The sequence below is a fragment of the Chrysemys picta genome, chromosome 7, assembly GCF_011386835.1.
Source record: "Chrysemys picta bellii isolate R12L10 chromosome 7, ASM1138683v2, whole genome shotgun sequence".
Taxonomy (NCBI): domain Eukaryota; kingdom Metazoa; phylum Chordata; order Testudines; family Emydidae; genus Chrysemys; species Chrysemys picta.
The window spans coordinates 55857017-55876449 of record NC_088797.1 but is presented as its reverse complement, the minus strand read 5'-3'; the positions used below and the strand labels follow the sequence as shown (position 1 = coordinate 55876449).

General features: G+C 43.9%; 1 protein-coding gene across 5 annotated transcripts in view; it reads right to left on the bottom strand.

The window, feature by feature from the left end:
* The window catches only part of ZSWIM8 (zinc finger SWIM-type containing 8), a 122182-nt gene that overhangs the window by 29836 nt on the left and 72913 nt on the right, over positions 1-19433 (bottom strand). For 4 of the 5 annotated variants that reach the window (XM_005285586.5, XM_065551497.1, XM_042850132.2 and 1 more), the window contains 9 exons: positions 17733-17905; positions 15801-15908; positions 12451-12532; positions 11886-12006; positions 11245-11446; positions 9872-10047; positions 6026-7025; positions 3773-3904; positions 1100-1279 (listed from right to left, as the gene is read on the bottom strand). In XM_005285586.5, the coding sequence (XP_005285643.2) occupies positions 1100-1279; positions 3773-3904; positions 6026-7025; positions 9872-10047; positions 11245-11446; positions 11886-12006; positions 12451-12532; positions 15801-15908; positions 17733-17905 (2174 nt within the window). Of the gene's footprint in view, positions 1-1099; positions 1280-3772; positions 3905-6025; positions 7026-9871; positions 10048-11244; positions 11447-11711; positions 11853-11885; positions 12007-12450; positions 12533-15800; positions 15909-17732; positions 17906-19433 lie in introns of those variants that run through there. The other variant, XM_042850134.2, reaches the window with a different exon arrangement.

Genomic DNA, 19433 nt, shown 5'->3' with positions numbered 1-19433 from the left:
AGGTAGATCATTCCCAATCCTACAGAGAAGAGACTTGCATCTGAAGAAGTGAGGTTCTTACCCACGAAAGCTTATGCTCCCAATACTTCTGTTAGTCTTAAAGGTGCCACAGGACCCTCTGTTGCTTTTTACAGATTCAGACTAACACAGCTACCCCTCTGATACAGAGAAGGATGTTACCTTGTGCAATACAACAGCTGAGGAGGAAAGGACTGTCCAGGAGGAGAATGGACAATATTCCAGTACATATTCCACTGAACAAAGATTGTTGCATTACAGTGTATTTTTCTCCACTGTAGTATTCTTTCCATTTTTAAAGCATTGTTTCCCATGCCAGTTTACGCATCCGGTGAATGCCAGACCCACATTTAATCTTCTCAACAGACACTGTTAAGTATGAATGTAGATAACCTTAGGGTAACAAGTTTATTCCTCAGTAGTAGCCTGGTAATATCTGCACCTTCAGGGGATTCTGCAATCTTGCTAGTTAGAAAGTGACAGGAGCAGCAACTCACAAAACCAAGGTCTGAACAGATCACATTTTTACAGAAGGCGGCCTATGGGCATTAGTTAAAGTGTGTGAAGTTGTGTACTTACCGTTGTGTATGCATTTAGATGTCTAAATACATAGTATGGGCAAGTGTGATGGCCTACAAAGTTGCACCAGTTTACCCTAAGGTGTGAATTTAAAATGAGTTAGTTAAACCAGTGTAAACCCTGTGGGGAGCTCCAGAATGGCTTTATTTCAGATCAGTTTAGAGTGCCCACACAGGGTTTTCCATTGGTTTAATTAAATCATTTTAAGTTTACCTCTTAAAGTAAACAATTGCAACTTTCTCCTGTAGACAAGCACTGAATTTCCTCCCACAGATTTAGCCCAAGGTGTCTTCAACATAGGAGTAACCTTTGCTACAAAAATTCTAGGTCACTCACTGACTCACTCAGTGCCTGCTTGGCTCTATGTAGACTAATTCTGAGAGAACTCCTAAAGGCAGGACCTGATGCACAGAACTCAAATGGGGAATACTTGAGCATGAAGGGGGAAACCCCAGCAGTGTGGTGCTGCTCACAGGTACAGTCTTTCTGAACCACTTTATACCTCCAGGGCCTTGGTAGAGGCAGGAGGCCTCTGTAACTCCAGGGCAAACATGCCAATGCGGAAGGCCAGGTTGTGGTATTCCAGCCTCTCACTCAGCACAGTCAGCAGGAATGCAGCTTTGGACAGGGTGTTGGTTGCCATCCACGTCTGCTTGCTGGTCGACACCTTGTTCTTCTTCCCCTGTGAGAGGAGTAGTTCATAACAGGTTTGTTAGGAAATGAATTGATCCCAGCAGTGTGAGGATGTGCCAATGATTCCCCCTATGTTCCTGCCTGCAGGAGCTCCTCCCCACCTGTGCACTGAGGAGAACGTGCATCCATTATTTTGGAAGCACTGTTTTGTCCTGGCTCTACCTATTGCCCTGTCCCCCTCCATAATCCAGCAGTTTCTGGGTGATGAAACAGACCCAATTTTGCACACTCTCCCCTTTTGGTGCAGAATTCCAACTGCCACTGGTTATGGATGGCTCCTCCCCCACAGCATCTGTCTACCTTTCCCTCAAATGACAATGCAATGGGGGCTTCTGCCTCCTCACTAAGCCAATTCTTCCAATATTGGACCACTTTAGCAGGTGGATGCTGGCTTGGACAAACTATTACTATATAACTATATTCTTGCCAGCAAGTTTAAAAAGTATGGATTGGATGAATGGACTATAAGGTGGATAGAAAGCTGGCTAGATTGTTGGGCTCAACGGGTAGTGATCAATGGCTCGATGTCTAGTTGGCAGCGGAGTGCCCCAGGGGTCGGTTTTGTTCAACATCTTCATTAATGATCTGGATGATGGGATGGATTGCACCCTCAGCAAGTTTGTGGATGACACTACGCTGGGGGGAGAAGTAGATATGCTGGAGGGTAGGAATAGGGTTCAGAGTGACCTAGACAAATTGTAGGATTGGGCCAAGAGAAATCTGATGAGGTTCAACAAGGACAAGTGCAGAGTCCTGCACTTGGGACGGAAGAATCCCATGCACCGCTACAGGCTGGGGACCAACTGGCTAAGCAGCAGTTCTGCAAAAAAGGACCTGGGGATTAGTGGATGAGAAGCTGGATATGAGTCAGCAGTGTGCCCTTGTTGCCAAGAAGCCTAATGGCATATTGGGCTGCATTAGTAGGAGCATTGCCAGCAGATCAAGGGAAGTGATTAGTCCCCTCTATTCGGCACTGGTGAAGCTACATCTGGAATGCTGCATCCAGTTTTGGTCCCCCCACTACAGTAAGGATGTGGACAGATTGGAGAGAGTCCAGCAGACGGCAATGAAAATGATTAGGGGGCTGGGGCACATGACTTACGAAGAGAGGCTGAGGGAACTGGGCTTGTTTAGTCTGCAGAAGAGAAAAGTGAGGGGGGATTTGATAGCATCCTTCAACTACCTGAAGGGGGGTTCCAAAGAGGATGGAGCTCAGCTGTTCTCAGCGGTGGCAGATGACAGAGCAAGGAGCAATGGTCTCAAGTTGCAGTGGGGGAGGTCTAGGTTGGATATTAGGAAACACTATTTCACTAGGAGGGTGGTGAAGCACTGGAATGTATTACCTAGGGAGGTGGTGGAATCTTCATCCTTAGAGGTTTTTAAGGCCCGGCTTGACAAAGCCCTGGCTGGAATGAATTAGTTGGTGTTGGTCCTGCTTTGAGCAGGGGATTGGACTAGATGACCTCCTGAGGTCTCTTCCAACCCTAATATTCTATGATTCTATAACCTTTTCCCTTTCAATGGCAGGGACATCACCAAGACGAGCAGAGTCTGCTTAATGCCATGTGGATTCCCAGCCATTCTTTCCTTTCTCATTTCCTCCCACTTCCAATTCTCTACTCCAAGATCCCAAAGCTTCCACCACATTAGAAGACAACTCTAGAGACTAAAAATGCATTGTTAACATGTGCTCAATTTCCAGAGGGGTTTGCTCTCTCAGGGTCCAAGCAATGGTGCCTGTTCTAAAGGAAGAGACAGAGGGTTTAAATACGGAAGAGGTGTGGAAAATCCATGAAGACCAGATAAGTGAAGTGAATGTAGGGCTATGGAAAAACAAGGCCGTATTTTTGGTATTGGCATTTAATTATGTAGCACACAGTGACATTTGCACTCTGGAAGCATGTTTAAAGCAATGTTAAATTGAGTGCTTTGTTCAAATGGAAGGTGTAGATCCACAAGGGACCATTGATAGGAGTTGTTCATTGTGGTTCCCATCCGGCAGACAAGAACACTGGAGTGCAGGCCAGGGAGAGGAAGGTTGTGTGAGGCGCTGGGCCTAGTGAGTGTAGGGATGACTGAAAGTCCCTTCAAGTCATGCTGAAGGACCCATTGCCCCTTTTCAGGTGAAATGCTGAACAGCCAGAGAAGCCTAATCTAAAGGGGGTGCAGGGCAGGTCAAGGCCCGGCACAGCCCTGTGCAGAGAGAAGAGGAATCACCAGCGGATGTTACTGCATCTGAGGCTTGCTGCATGGTGAAATTCTGTTCAGCTGCCCGAGTGTTTCTGTGCCCTTGACACAGTGAACAGGCAGAGGGAGTTCAAAAAAATCAAAATACAGACCAAAACACAATATAATTATTTTTAACCTCATGATTTTAGGGCAAACTTCATGATCTTTTTCCGTATGACTCATGATTTTTGAGTCTGGCAATCCTGTGTATTCCTCCCCATTCTCCCTTCTGTTCACAAGGGCACTTCTCTACCTTGGTTGGGGGCTGCTCCACCTTGAGATCTGGAGGGTTGGCCAGTAGGTCCCTGGCCAGCTCTACAGTCAGACGGCATGCTTCATTACTGTATCCGTGTGCATAGAGAGCCTCTGCACAGGCAAAGAGGATCTGAAAATAAAGGGATAGAGGATTAGATTTAGTCCATGAGCCTCACAGCTGGAGTCAACCCCACCCTGCCCACTTTCTTATTTGGTGTCACTAAAGACAGAGTTAAACACAGATCTCAGATCAGATTTGTAGCTAACACTCATGTTCCTGCCTTCTGTTATGCAGCCCCTCTGCCTGGAACAGCTCTACCATGCTCTCCAGCGCTTCTCAAAAACACAGCTTCCAAGGGGTCTAGTCCCCTTCCCTCAAAGCACTAACACAGGCAATTACATCAAGATTGCACATTTTTCTAAACAGTATGCTCTAGTTCAAACAGGAATCAATGCAGTGAAGTCCTGTGGCCTGCATTATACAGGAGGTCAGTCTAGATCATCATGGGGGCCCCTTCTGATCTTCATAGATATCTAAGTGTCTATGAATAGACTGGGGAAAAACCCCAAATAAAAATTAAAAACAAAACCAACGTGTATAATTAATTGTTTCTCTCCCTTTCCCAGCATCCCAATATCCCTTCGTCAGTGCACTGTCTACTTTGATATAAGCTCCTCCCATTCATCTGCAAAGTTCCAGGCATACTTTTGAGGTTTTGATACACGGGGCTGGTAGCACAACCTATTGCCTAACATTTATCTTTATAAGACCCTGTTTTCATTTGCTTGTCACTTTGTCAAACGAACTTTTTGGGCTGAAATTTTCCTGATTGGGTGTCTGCCTCAGGCTAAGAGGAATACATTTTCAGCAATTCAGCTGTTCCAGAGCGAGGCTAGGAGAAATATGTTAGTTTTGTTCATGTTTAACATTTTCTTTGAGACACTCTAGTGCCCCCATGCTTAGGAGTAGAGACTTGAAATTTGGAAGGGGAGTGGCCTTTGTCAGGGATGTGCCTTTGGATGTGCCCATTAAAATCCACCCAAATTTAGCCAAGTTATAGCCTTTGGGGAAAAAAGCACCGTTTGGCCATGCTCATGAGAGACTTGGAGCTTCACAGCTAAATTCCTCCAAAATTTATCCACACGGGGCTGAGCTTCACAGGACTTCCCCTGCACTTGCCCCTCTGGATTGCTGCAGCCAGGGCTGGGCAACAGTATTGAGAGCAGGGAGCCTGCCTCTCCTGTGCTCTCAATGTCTGCTCTGCTGAGCCCAAGCAGTATGGAGAAGGAACCTGTGTAATTCGAATGCAGAGGTGACAAGAGCTGGACTTGGGGTTTGGGGAGCAGATTGGACTAAAGACAACTTGAAGAAGGGAGGGAAGAATCGGACTGGAAGCTGGTCAGGGAGAGGAAAACTGAGGCTGGAAGTTGGAGGGACTGGCTGGGCAAGAGAGTAGGACTGGGAGCCAGCAGGTGGCAGGAGACAGACTGGATGAGGAGCTGAGGAGGAGGGCAGACTGGGACCAGCAGAGCAAGGAAACTAGGACTGGGAACCAGTGGAGTGAGGAAAAGGAGAAACAGATCTAAGAATGAGCTGGGGGAAAGAATGCTGAGATTATACGAGGAATCCAGGGAGGGAGACTGGGCCTGGGAGCCAGTGGGAACACGGAATGAGACAGGTCAGACAAAATGATGGGAGGGAGGAACTAGAACTGGTTGGACAAGAATATTAGGAACAAGGAGCTGGGTTGATTGTGTGTGCTGGGGGAAGGAGAGGGCTGGGAACAAGGAACTGGGTGATTATGGAGGACTGGAAATGACTGGGCAAGGAGGTTGGGATGGGGAGCTGGGAACCTAGGGACAAGGAATCTAGGGGCAGGGGAGATTAGAAATGGCTAGGTGAGGAGACTGGAAAAAGCAGCCAGGGACAGAAGGGTTAAGCTTTGGGGGAAATGGGCAGAAGCGCTAGCGATCACTAGAACACACTGCCCTCCAGAGCCTCAAATGGAACCTATGATTCCAAATCTCACCCTTCCACTGAGGTCAGGGGGAAAAAAAAAACAGTATAAAGACTATCATAATGGGGACCAAAATAATGTAGCACAACCAACTTTAATTCCTGCTTTTCTTCACTTGACTGCCTGACTGTGCAAACTTTATGATGTTCTTTTAAACTTACTTTAGATATGTTACATTCACAAAAATTAAGAAAAATAATCACGTTGCTATTTTCCAGCTAGAGCTCGCTCACCTCCATCCTGTTCTCCTGCTCCAGGGGCTTTATACCAGCAAAGATGTCCTGCTCCTCTTCATTCCCACCCTCTGCTTTGTCCTCCTCCTCCTTGGCCACCTCCTGTGGATTCAGATAGTATACCTGGTAATCATCTTCCTCTTCTCCCTCCTCCCCACCCCCTGCTGCACCATTCTCTCCCACTTCTGGCTTCCGGCTTGCACCGTTCTCATCTGCAGAAGGCAGATCGTCGTCTCCGCTGCCCACTTCTTCCACGGGATCCTTTGGAGCTTTCTTGGCAGCGGGATTGCTCCTGACGCTGGGCTCAGGACCCTCCGAGAAGTACACCCCCCCATCATCTTCAAAAGTGTCCCTGTAGCTCCTACTCAGGGGGCTCTCCGTGAAACTGAAGGTGTTACTGGCCTCCGCCCCCAGAGCCAAGCTGCTGTCATCCAGGCTCATCTCTGCCAAGTCTGGTTCCAGAGAGCTGTCTTCACTGCTCATGCGGCGTTTCCCACTATGTTTACTGGCTAAGCTTTTCCCCACCGGCAGCTTGGCCTTGCCTACTGCTGTCTTATAAACAGCCTTATCTCCTTCTGCTGAAAGTCGGCGCAGAGCCCTCTGGGGGGCTTCAGAGACAACTTTCCGCTTCCCAATGAGTTCCTTAGGACGGACAGCTGGTTCTTGCGAAGAGGGGCGTGACCTGTCCCCTGGCTGCAGACAGGTTCCCCCAGGTTCCTGCCCGTGGCCTCTGCCAGCCTCACACGTGGTTTCCACACACTGCAACCGACAGTTCCTCTGCTGGACAGCCTTTACCCAACAGAATGAATTCTTTTTATCAGTGCTGCTGTAGGTGATGCCAGGGATGGGATAGGCCTCCTCCCAGTTGAAGTAACAGGCTTCCACAGCTGGCTTGAAACCTTGGAAGAGCTTCTCCAGGGACTTCTTGTGCTGCCCCCTCTTGACATTATCTATGACTTTCAGCTGCCACTGTCTGAGCTGGGTGCAAAGGTCCCTGCGCCTGGAGGAAGAGGAGAGGGAAGAGAAGACAGATCAGAAAGCAGCCATAAAACACACCATGATAAAAAAAACCCAGCCTCACAGAATACCTCATCCTCCCCTCTGCCCCTCCCCCCAAGAAATCCTTCTGCTGAATTAGTGTAAATGGCATTAGTCGGTCAGAAAACAGCACAGAGAAGATAAAGGAAAGAGACGTGTCAATGACAGGCCTATGCCATGGAAGCCAAATGCTGCCAAGTCAAACAGGGGAATGTGTTGTAGACTGGGGGCTCAGGATGAAGCACTGGCTTGTGAGCTCCTGAACAGCTACATCCTGTAGTTCACCCATCACAGATGTGATATTAGCACTCTGCTAAAACAGCGAAGGACTACAACAGGAATAAGAATCACTGGCAAAGCAAAGTGAGAAAGTTTGCATAGGGAAGAAAGCTGTACCATGCCCGGCTTCAATCAGTGCTATTGGTCCTCCTCTCGTGAGCACTAAAGCCTACGCAAACCATCCAAAGTGCCAAGGAAAACATTTCTAAATCATAGGGGAAATCCCAAGTTTCTCAGTTAACTCCCCTCCTACCTTTGCCATTGATTCCAGAGTTCTGGGGAACAACACTAAACACCTCAATCTTCTAGTGATTTTATCAGACCCAGAAGCAAAAGAAGGTAGAGGTAAACTGAGCAAAGGATGTAAGAGTTTGGACTTATTAGGATAAAAGGAGCTCTACAACACCAACTGTTTCCGTTTGACCACTAAGAAAACCAATTAGCTAGGAATAGGCTGAGGGGGGATTAGTTAAAAAAGTAGCAAGCGGGAGGGGAACTACTCATAGAAAAGGTGCCATTGGGATAGGGGGAAGCTGCAACAAGCTGGGAAGGCTGTAGCAGCTGAGAAACAGCGTGCAGGAATGAGAATAAAACAAGTCAAAGGAATTGAAAGTGGGCACCGTTCTGGTGACTCTATAAGAACTCTAGGATAACTGGAAATAAAGCAAGAGGCATTTGAATTATGCATGAAATGAAATACGAACTTTTAGCAAATTGGAATTAATCAGATGACTGGCATATTAAGATAGACAACCACTATATAGAAGGGAAGAATGATTTGACCCTGCCTTATAAACAACAAAACAACTTTTATGTTTTACTGACTACGTAACATGACTCACATTTTTGTTGGTTTTAAACCTTGTCCCTGATTCCCTACTGTCTTCTCTTTGTCTCTGCATATTTTTTTTTTCTATTTCAAACTGTAAACACTCTAGGGGCAGTGATCACAATTTTTTAATCTCACTGATGTACCCTACAAAGTTATGACCTTACATTAATGTTTAATAATAATTTAGAAGATTAGAAAGTGAACAAAGAGCTAAAAAGCAAATATGCCAAAAAGATCATCCTGGCTTCATTCATTCTGACAAACCGAGAGTTAACTTTTCTTGTTTATGATCTTTCATAACACACAGACAACGCACTGCCTTATATCTTGCCTAATACTGCAAACTGCAAATATTTTGTAAAACATGAAATAAGCTATTACATTTTGTAAAACTTAAAGAAGTCTTAACATGAGCCCTGAACACAGCATCTACTATTCAATTTTTGCTAAATGGAGAGGATAGTCAATTGTGTGCAAGTTAGCAAGGTTTTGTGATTTATAAAACCTACAGAAGCATCATGCTTCGTCCCAGAGGCCTGAAGGTACTGGCTGAGGAAACAGGACCACTAGCAATAATTGTCACTACATCTTGGAATACACGCGAGGTTGCCCAAGACTGCAGAAAGCAAAATATAGTTCCAAACATTAAAAAAAGATTAAAAATAATGAATAATCTGGGTAAAGAAGAAACCTGTGAAACTACTAAATTGCAAGTTAAAGTACTAAAAAAGCATTACAATGTATGTGTGACATGTGGAGGAATCTAGCACGTTACAGCTACAGATTGATAAAACAAATCATGCCATACTGAACTGAATAAGCATTTTCAATGTAGAAACAGGGTAGATCGGTGAGGGCAATTTGGGCGCGTTGTTAAACTGGATTTCAGCCAAGCATTTGACAGCACTGTCCAAGCTGCACAGACACTGGAGAAGTATGGTCTGACTAGTATAGTAAGGAGGACTGACTAATAAGAGGCAATGAGTTATCAGTTGTTACATCAGAATGGGGCAGAGACAAAAATGGTATCCTGCAGGGGCCAGTATTCTTAAACATACATCAATACCCTAATGAATATACATATATGCAAGTAGGGCTCAAATCAGCAGTCTATACTAAGCTAAAATATACAGCAAGTACAGCAGGATAAACCAAAAATACAGTTGTATCTGGACATCTTTTCCACCTGGCTGATCCAGTGTGAGCTGAAATGTAATGCAAAGCAGTGCAAGATAATTAGCAAAGACTATGTCAGTTATAAACTAGGAACCCCAGAAACCAGTTATGAAGAAGAGACTGGGTGTTATCACTGAACTGAATCCTTCAGCGCATTGCCGTTCCAGAAAGTTTTTCTAATCTCTCCTGATGGAGACAGCCCAAGTGCATAACCATACTTGCATGTTAAAAGGAACCACACAGACAAGAGACAAATTATTCACTCTGGAAATCAGGATTAAAAACAAAGAGTAATACTAGCAATTAAAGCTGAAAGTGATTAAGTTTATCTTGGATATTAGAGCCCATCTTGGCCATGAGGATGGACAGCAGAACAGTTTGCCGAATGAGGAAAGTATGATTCAATCACTAGACATGTAAGGAAAGAAAGCTAAGAGTGTGTGTGCACCACAGAGCAAACAGGGGGGTTGGACTGGACTCTTTAAGGAATCCATTAAAGATTATCAGATCCTGGTGCTCACCTCTGTGGGCTGATGGTTGGGTCTAGGACAGCCAGCCTCCAGAGAACCACCATCTCATCACACATGCTGGCACAGGCATGAGCAGCCACTTCTGACTGACCATTACTGCGGCCAGTGTGCCCGCTAGCGCTGCTGTGGGATGCAGATGTTCGCACGCTGTACCACCAACCCGTTATCTGCAGAAGAAGATACATTCAATGCAGCTGTGGCCAAACATCTGATTCCCGAGTCCCACCCACCCCACATTTGCACAGGCTGGAGGACCTGAATTCTGGAAGTAAATCGTAAATGACGATCAGAAATAGTAAATTCTGTTGCTAGGCATGCAATGTCTTGGTTTTTATTTCTTTCTAAATGAATTATGGGCATTAAAGCAGAGGCACACAAAGAAGGGACCCATAGAAACATAGGGCTGGATGGAACCTCACACAAGAGTGAAAACAAGAGCAGAATGACTGGAAATGGGGAAAAGAGCTATAAAAATATACTCTGCAGTACAATAGTGGCAAATCCAGCACACTGGTAGTGACTAAAGTTACCACCACCTGGTTGCAGTTGAGTGACATATGTGAAATGAATTTTGTAGGCTCAGTCTGGTTGCGAAAGAACAGATGCCTAGATAATATCCACTCTCACAAATGGTTCTCCTCTTAGCTGCATCATCAGAAAGAGCGAGGACTGAATGGGCATGGAGAGAGAAAGCTTTGATTTTCCTACTCCAACTAAGGTAGAGGCATATGATAGGGTAAGGGGGAGAGAAGCATGCACTGAAGAAACTCATGGTTGCACCTGCACTGTGGAGTGACAACCTCAGTGTCTAGGATTGCCAAAATGAACCTTTTCCCTACCACTAAATTCACACAAAATTGTTATTGTTATTACTATTACTATTGTTAACAGATTTAAAGTAAAGGCTCAAAGCTTCCAAAAGCTATTTTCTACTAAATAACTGAAAAGTCTGAAATTTTGCCATCCAACATATCCCTTAAAGTCAATGCAAAAGTAATGGTCATAGCAGATGGACTTTGTTTTGGAAAAATCAACAGCGTAAACTGCACTGACTGGACAGAAGAGGCACAGGCAAGAGATGACAAAAAGGATTTAAAACCACATATCAGTGTTAATACAAATACACACATATGACATCATCATGGGATGCAATGGAGTTGTGAGCATCACCGATCCAGCACCCAAAGTCAGACCACAGAAGCTCAGAACTGAAGAGCAGTTCATTTTAGAGGGAATGTGCCTCTCCCACAATGCACATAAAGACTGTAAATTTTTCAAGCCATGAATTCTAACAGCATTGAACAGTCATCACCATTGACTGGTTCCCCAGTGACTGATCTGCTTCCCCAGGAGGGACTGAATACCTGCTCATAGGTCAGACACTGGTCAGTCAGGATCTCCAGCAGAGGGGCTGCATTGCTGTCTCTTCTCTTGAACATCTCCCGAACAATAGACAGCAGGTTCCAGATCCCCTCAGGCTCTCTCCCTCTCAGGGGACGCAGGAGACATGCCCACTCGGCAGCGGCTGGTGGCTCCGTGGAGGAGAGGTACATAGAGTTCACATCACTGAGAGAGTGAAAGGGGAGGGAGTACAGGAATGAAGACAAGACAGAGCACAGCAGCACAAAAATAGATTCTGGGCCATCAAATATTTGCAGCTTGAGAAGGGCTTTGACAAATGTGTATCACTTAAGAGTAAGCATACAGGAGTCAGACAGGAACAGGCAAGTTATATATATACACACGTGAAAAGACTAAATGAGTGCTAGAGAGGGTTTTTAGCTACTGAGACTCAACATTGCAACAGACATGCACAGACAGAGAACATTACCTGGGAGAGTGACCCCACAATTAAGCATCCTTAGTTTCATGGCACGATGCTCACTTATACACCATACAGTCCATGTAGAAGCAAAGGAGAGCACTCCCATGGACTCTGAGTCCATGTTCCGCAACCCTTTGTAGGCAGGGATACAGTCCTTACTCTGAAGATGATGCAGTTTACCTGAAGACAACAGGAGAGGGCCCACAGAATTTGTGAAGGGTTTTCTTTATGTTGTCACTTAAAGTAGATTCATCCAGGTACCAGGTGCTTTGGTCTGAGGCTGAGGGACCAGCAGTGGGATCTTGAGAAAGAACATACACAGTTTGCAGGTGTCGGAGAGATGCAGTCTACACCCCACAACCCAAGAGATTGCAGGCCGCATATAAGCAATGCACCTTAGCTTCATCCCTTCCAGAAAGCAACAGTCTCAGAACTGTTCATGGGGCCTGGAAACATATTGCAGTCATTGCACAACGGGTTAATGGAAAATATCTTCCATTGAAAATAGCCAAGCTGTGCAGTATCTAAAGATTCCACACCATGCCTTCTCATCAGTCTGCAGCACCAGCAGTTCCCTCCAGCAACTCTGTTTACACATATACTTATCCCCTTTCCTTGTCTTCCCACAGCAATCTCAGGAGCAGTGTCCCAGTAATTCAGTAACATCACCCAAGGGAGAAATATCTGCTCCCATCTTTGAGGCAGATAACAGAGAATCAGATCAGATAAAAACTATCCAAATTACCTGGGGCTCCACACACTGTGTTGATGGCAGTGGATTGAGATGATAACAGCTCATCCAGTAGGCGCTGAGCAGTAGGAAGAATCTAAAACACAAGAGAAGCATGTTGAACGTGACTTGAAAGTAAATCTGCATGTCTTGCCTTGTCATAACAAACCAAGAAGCTACTCTGATTTTTATTATTGTTACTGAGGAACTGTTGGCTTGTCAGAGCAGTTTAAAAACACTTAAATACAGGTTACCCTTTAAGGCTCCTTTCCTTGTTTTCAACCCAGAGGTTCCTGAATGCCGGACACGTGTAATAGCCCTTTTAAAAAACAGGAGAGTGGAGGGAACGCCATGTGCTATTGCTGATACCATAGTATAACCCTAGTCATTCCACTTTTTCACCTTTCTTCTTTTTAATGTAAACCTTTATGCAAAGTTTGCATCATAGAATTTGCATCCTAACAGGTAAACCAAAGCAACACGGAAAGGAGTGGCTGATCAAACCTTCTGGGGGAGAGTGGGAGACAGCAGTAAAATTCTAAGCTTCTCTTTTGAGTGGCTGCAGTTGAGATGTCACCACCACCATTTTCTTGTACCCACTATATATGGTTCCATTTCTTACCCCCAACTCATTCCCTAAGAAGCTGAATAGCACTGTCTCCAGGTGATTTGGAGCTTTAAATCCTAGGTTTAGTCCAGCCTTCCTAGGAGCCACAATGCAGGGAGGAAGGCTGGCTTTCCTGATTTTCAAACTAGTATAGGGCTGCAGTCTTGGATCCATTTGTTACCAGGATTCATGCTCACAATAAGCACAATGGATTATGAAGATAACTCAGACTTAAGAGTGATACAACAGAGGGTCAAAGACAGGCCTCCTCTCTCAACCCACCCCCACTTTGCATAGCAAAATGCTGGGGTAAAGGTGATCGTGTACATGAGACTAAAGCATAAAATACTCACTGCACACCCTCCTACATAGTCAGAAATTTGTGAACAATATGGGCCAATCTTCACTTATAAACAAACTGAAGGAAAACAATACCCAGAACTGTTCAGTGGGGACATTTCGTGTCTATGAGGCACCTGGAGAAACATGCTAGGCATTAGGCGGCTCTTGCAGCTTTCCCATTACTATATTTTGCAAGATGCCGAGAGGTGAAAAATCCAAGAGGTGAGAGATCACTTGCTAAGACCACCTCACACATTGAAGGCTGCAGCACTGAGGAATTGCAGCAGGAAGGGAATACTCACTACACGCAACAAGTGCCTGAGGGAGCAATACCTCAGCAAAACAAACTTGTGTGCTTAATTGAAATAGGGAGACTGTGTTCCCCAGTGCAAGAAGCCCTCGGAAGGAGAACTGGGTAACAAATTACAAATGCTCGACATCAGGGCTCTCTCTTTTCACAGCATAGACATCATCTTCAGAGAGATTATCTCAAGAACTCTACCTGTTACATTCATGCTCCAGTTGACCACTTCTCTTCCACATTAGTGAGTAAATAGCTTCCCTGTGGCAATATTTCATCAGCTGGAAATAAGGAGAAAAAGCCACCTCATGTGACACTCCAGCTCTCCGTGGACCACCAGTGGTTCACAGAACCGATGTTTTATATCATATACACAAAGTCCTCACTAGCATCCACATTCAAGACACCTTGATCCCCAACACTCTGGGGGCTGTTGGATGAGTTTGGGGCATTCCCTCCCTTATCGAAGGCCCTTTGGGAAGTGAAAATGATCCAAGATTCTATTAAACAGATTAAGATAGATTTTCCAATAAAGCCTAAAACTTTCCTGTTGGGCAACATCCCATCAGATCATCTGGTAAAATGGCAATAATTTAATCATCCAGCTGTTCCTGGGGTCACAGCGGGCATGCACTATTGGAGGAGATGATACACCTTCCATTATACCAACCAGACAGCTCATTCATTGCTAAGGAACAACTGACAGCAGCACTACTCATGTTTCAGGATGCCTTTTTTAAATCACTGCCCAAATACCTAAATCCACAAAATCGGGAGGGAGGCGAGAAAGGCTGGTTCTCTTACATACTCCAGCAGGAAGAAATGTAACTGCTTGTGGTTCACGGTCTATCTACAGCAAAGGGACAGTACCTGTATGTTATTGTCTTTACATTGATGTGATTGCTCTATTTTTTGCTCGTAAGCAGTTTAATACTTTTGGTGGTTGGGGTCTTACTTACATTGTTCTTATTAAAGTTCCATGAGTTACTAAAGGTGCTTTGTGCACATTTTGAGTGTCCTAACCCCTAGTGGAAATAAGCTGTGCACCCACTGTGCACTGAATGCACATACATTCAAAAATAGAGGAAGCAGGGGGACAGAGGCTTTTCCAGGTTAGCAACCCTTACTCTCAGTTCAAACTTTTCAAGACCTCCTTACATTTACTATAAAAGTAAGAATAAAAAAATATATCACCAACAACAATAAGCCTATGTAATTTGCATGCGTTTCAAGAGGCAGACAGACAACACTTGGCCTTGAAGGGTAAGGGGTGTGTGGGAGTGAGATTTTCTTTGCCAGCTGTGCTAAAATTTTCAACCCTTCTCAGCTCCTGACCCACTGGTTAAGAAATACCAGCTTACGTAAAAACCTTACATCTCATCCTCGCTGGTTTGAATGCAGCCCAGGCTGGTAGAGACCAAAAGTTATTACGATCCAATGACTGTTCAGCAGCCTGTGTGAAAGTACTGTGTTATCCGCATCACAAAGCCCATCATAGTTGTCTCTCTGCTTTGCAAGCCTCAGCAGAGATGGCAAGATTGAACAGCTCAGAATCAGAAACTGAACTATCCTTTCACCCTTACAGGTGAAGTGGTCTCTTTAGATTAGGGCTGAAACACTGGTGAGGCAGGGTGGGGAATCCTTCACTGCCGTTGGCCATGCTGTATATATTCTGTAGACAGTTCTCAGGGCTGTCAAATCAGGCAGCTTTCATCAGCACTAAATTCATACACAATAAAGAGGCAACAAACACTGAATTGTACTTTGAACACTATGCCCTTCCCCCTTGTTAATTTCTTTTGTTTTGGCAGATGTATGATCTTCATAACCAAGAGCTACGCACCTGTTTATGCCCATGTGATATCCAATTTCTTGAGATGACTAAGCATCACTCTCCTCTCCCCTTTTAGGACTCAATTCTAATCCTTTACCGGACAACAAATAACTATTAAACCATGTGGTAAACAACAAAAGAAAGCCTCCCCAGTTATTAGAAAGTGATCACATACAGTAATTGGCTGTTTGGGAAGGAAAATATTACACACAGAGATCAAAGCAACCCAGGAGGATCTCAGTTTAACAGGGTTCCATTGGTATAGGATTGTCTCCACTTACCTGTTGTGGGAGTTCACTGATCAGGTACTGAGCAAATTTCTGTAGCTGATCTCTCTGCAGCCGAGACAAGGACTCTGAAACAGGTGCTCGCAAGCATACTGCAGATGCCTGGAGAGAGAAGAGAGGAGATGTAAGAATACTATTGTCAACAAGGTCAGACAGAACTAAGCCCTGTCCACCAGATGATTGAATCAGTGCTAGTAACAGCCATGTTTAAGCACAGGTGTTTCCAGCAGGGTCCTAGCACAGGTTCCTGGCTCTATGTGGATATGGATTTTTCTTGTAATCATGTAAGATAATGCTGTAGCCTAAATTCAAACCATCTATGGCTTGGTTATATAGAACCTGTTTTTAAGAAAAGGATCCTTGTCATGGAAATTCTGCTAACAGCTGTGCATAAGCTCTGTTGTTGCTAGCAGTTGCACAAACACTGGCAGAGAATTCACAAACAAACCTCTAAAACAGGCCATTATTTTTTAGCTTTTGGCAAAGGAAACAGCTCTGTGGATCACCACTCATTCCACTTACACTGTTAGATGCTTATTCGTTCTAATTCTAAATTCAGTTTCTCTTCATTAGAGGCTTTTAAAAAAATATATTAGAGACAGCAAAAGCCAAATCTATAAATTCTTTCACTGTACAGAACAAGATCTCCCAGCAGAAGCCACCTAAATGTAAACTGGAATAAAGCAAGAGCATTTCAATGAGTAAGATAGCATTGATAATTGGTTTAGTTCTGAATCTGAGTATGTCTGCATATAGCAATACCCTTTACATGCAGCTTCCTGTTTGCACTCAGTGTATGCAAACAACACAATATTCTCAATAATAAGCAAAGCCTTTCTGGTGGGAGAGATGCTGGTTTGCTTTTGTCACACAGGGGGCTCCAAACCTTCTTTTACCTAATGCTGTGAATCAGGAAAGCTGCTGCCTACTCTCAGCCTCCCGCACCAACTTTTCAATGGAGAAACCATTTCAGAGCAGAAATTGGGTTTAAAATACTCAGCTGCCACCTGGAGACTAAAGGCAGCAAGTATCAGTTTAAGCTCATGATGATTATCCATTGTGAAATACCACTGATAAACTATTAGTGAATGTCAACAGGTAATTAGCATCTATTTATGTATTCAGAGGGCCTGGGATTGATTAAAAACCACTATGGACCGTAATTGCTCCATGGCAATGCAGAATCTTCTTTTCCTTTCCACAATCAAATCCCTCCTTAAAATGTATTTCTGCAAAGCTTCTCAAAAACAATCCACTAAGCAGATAAATCTGCAACAAAAGACTAGACCCTCCACGTGTATATTTTGTGTGACTTAACATTATATTCTGCCCGTTTTCAACTGGAGCACCTTGGGGCAAGGAGTGCCTCTTCACTAGGTTTGTACATTGCCATGCATATGGCTGGCACTAATAAAAAAATCAAGACTCACACTTTGGGTGTCAGATTGGTAGGTAGCAGACACCCTACCCACAGCATGTTAAATGAGTCAATGCATACGAAGACCAAGATTGACTGAAATGCAACTCAGGCACAATACAGCACAATAGCTTTCAAATCCCAAGAAATCCCATGCTTGTAAAGACTTCCAGCATAAGATTTACTCCACTGCTGACCCTTGCAGGTTGAAGGAAGAAACATTAGGGAAACATTAAATAGGGCAGAGTGGGATATCTTATCTAATCACAGTGGGATATACAACTTTAGAGTCAAACTGTGAATGCATAGGGCCTGCATTACCATACAAAGACTCCAGTCTCAAAAGCTGCATGACTCACAACTGTCATGCCATTAGATAAGGAACAGTCAAGAATAACTTCACTAGAGAGAACTAAGCAGGGATCACATTATGGAGCTTCTATCCAAAGCCCCCTATGTCATTACAGGAAGAGACGTAGAAAATGACAGAATTGTATTTAAAGGCCTACGTTGTGTATCCGGAAGAGACAGAGGGCCACGACATGGGCACACCACTTGGCCCCGGCTCCACAGGTACAGCTGCACGAAGTGATCCTGCATCGATCAAACATCACTGCCACGTTGTATGCACCTTTTGGTGGCACCATCTGCGGAGGTACCACTGTGGCACTCAGGTGGAAACCTGTTGGAGAATAGGCCAAAGTTACTGTCCCATGCGCATCAGTGTGTGACACTGTGCAGAATGGAAAGGAACACTTGTGCATGTGCACTTTAACATTGTACTTTAATGTTAAACAGTAAAGTTCTTCTGACTATTAGAACAGCAATCACACTGGGACAGCAATTTAAGTCAAGTCTCCAGCACTGGGCTCTTCCCATTTGGCTGATGTCAGATGTATATCACATTTTAGAAGCAAGCCATCTACACCTTGAAAGAGATTCAGAAATACCAGTTTTAATCTAAAATGTTAATCTATAGTCAAGGAAAGCCATGCAAGTTTGCACGAAAAATTGTGGAACCTTTATCAGCAGAGATGTTCAAGGCTGGACTAGACACCTGCATTAGGCATGGTTTAGGATGACTTAATTCAGTCCTACTATATTGAAGATGAATCGGCTAGATGAACCCTCAGATGCTACTGCCAAACCAAATGATTCTAAGAAAAAACTTCTAACCAGATCAACTTTCAGAATGCTGAAATGAGTAAAATAGGGCAGCTCTTTGTTATGCATGAGCACCTGTTAGCACTTATTCCACTACAGAAACCACCAACAAGCCAGGAATTATTGTTCCAGAAGGAGTAAAGGTAAGTCCATGCCTTTTGTATTTTGTGATTTTGTAGATATCCTATTTTTATAACTTGTATTCTCTGGCACTAAAGCATCTTCTTGTATGAAACTAAAATAAATGGTAAAGAGAAATTCCAGTGACCCTTTTAAAAAGAAACCAATCCAATTATTCCATGAGAAAACATTGAATTCCTTCTATTACATATTTACTAGGGATGTCAAGCAATTTAAAAAATTAATCGCAATTAATCGTGCGATTAATCGCATTGTTAAACAATAATAGAATTATTTAAATATTTTTTGATGTTTTCTACATTTTCAAATATATTGATTTCAATTACAACACAGAATACAAAGTGTACAGTGCTCACTTTATATTTATTTTTGCTTACAAATATTTGCACTGTAAAAAACAAAAAAAATAGTATTTTTCAATTCACCTAATACAAAGTACTGTAGTGTAATCTCTATCATGAAAGTTGAACTTACAAACGTAGAATTAGATACAAAAAAATAACTGCATTCACAAATAAAAATGTAAAACTTTAGAGCCTACAAGTCCACTCAGTCCTATTTCTTGATCAGCCAATCGCTCAGACAAACAAGTTTGTTTACATTTGCAGGAGATAATGCTGCCTGCTTCTTGTTCAGAATGTCACCTGAAAGTGAGAACAGACGTTCACATGGCACTGTTGCAAGATATTTACATGTCAGATGCGCTAAAGATTCATATGTCCCTTCATGCTTCAACCACCATTCCAGAGGACATGCTTCCATACTGATGATGGGTTCTGTTCGATTACAATCCAAAGCACTGCGGACCGATGCATGTTCCTTTTCATCATCTAAGTCTGATGCCATCAGCAGAAGGTTGATTTTCTTTTTTGGTGGTTCGGGTTCTGTAGTTTCCGCATTGGAGT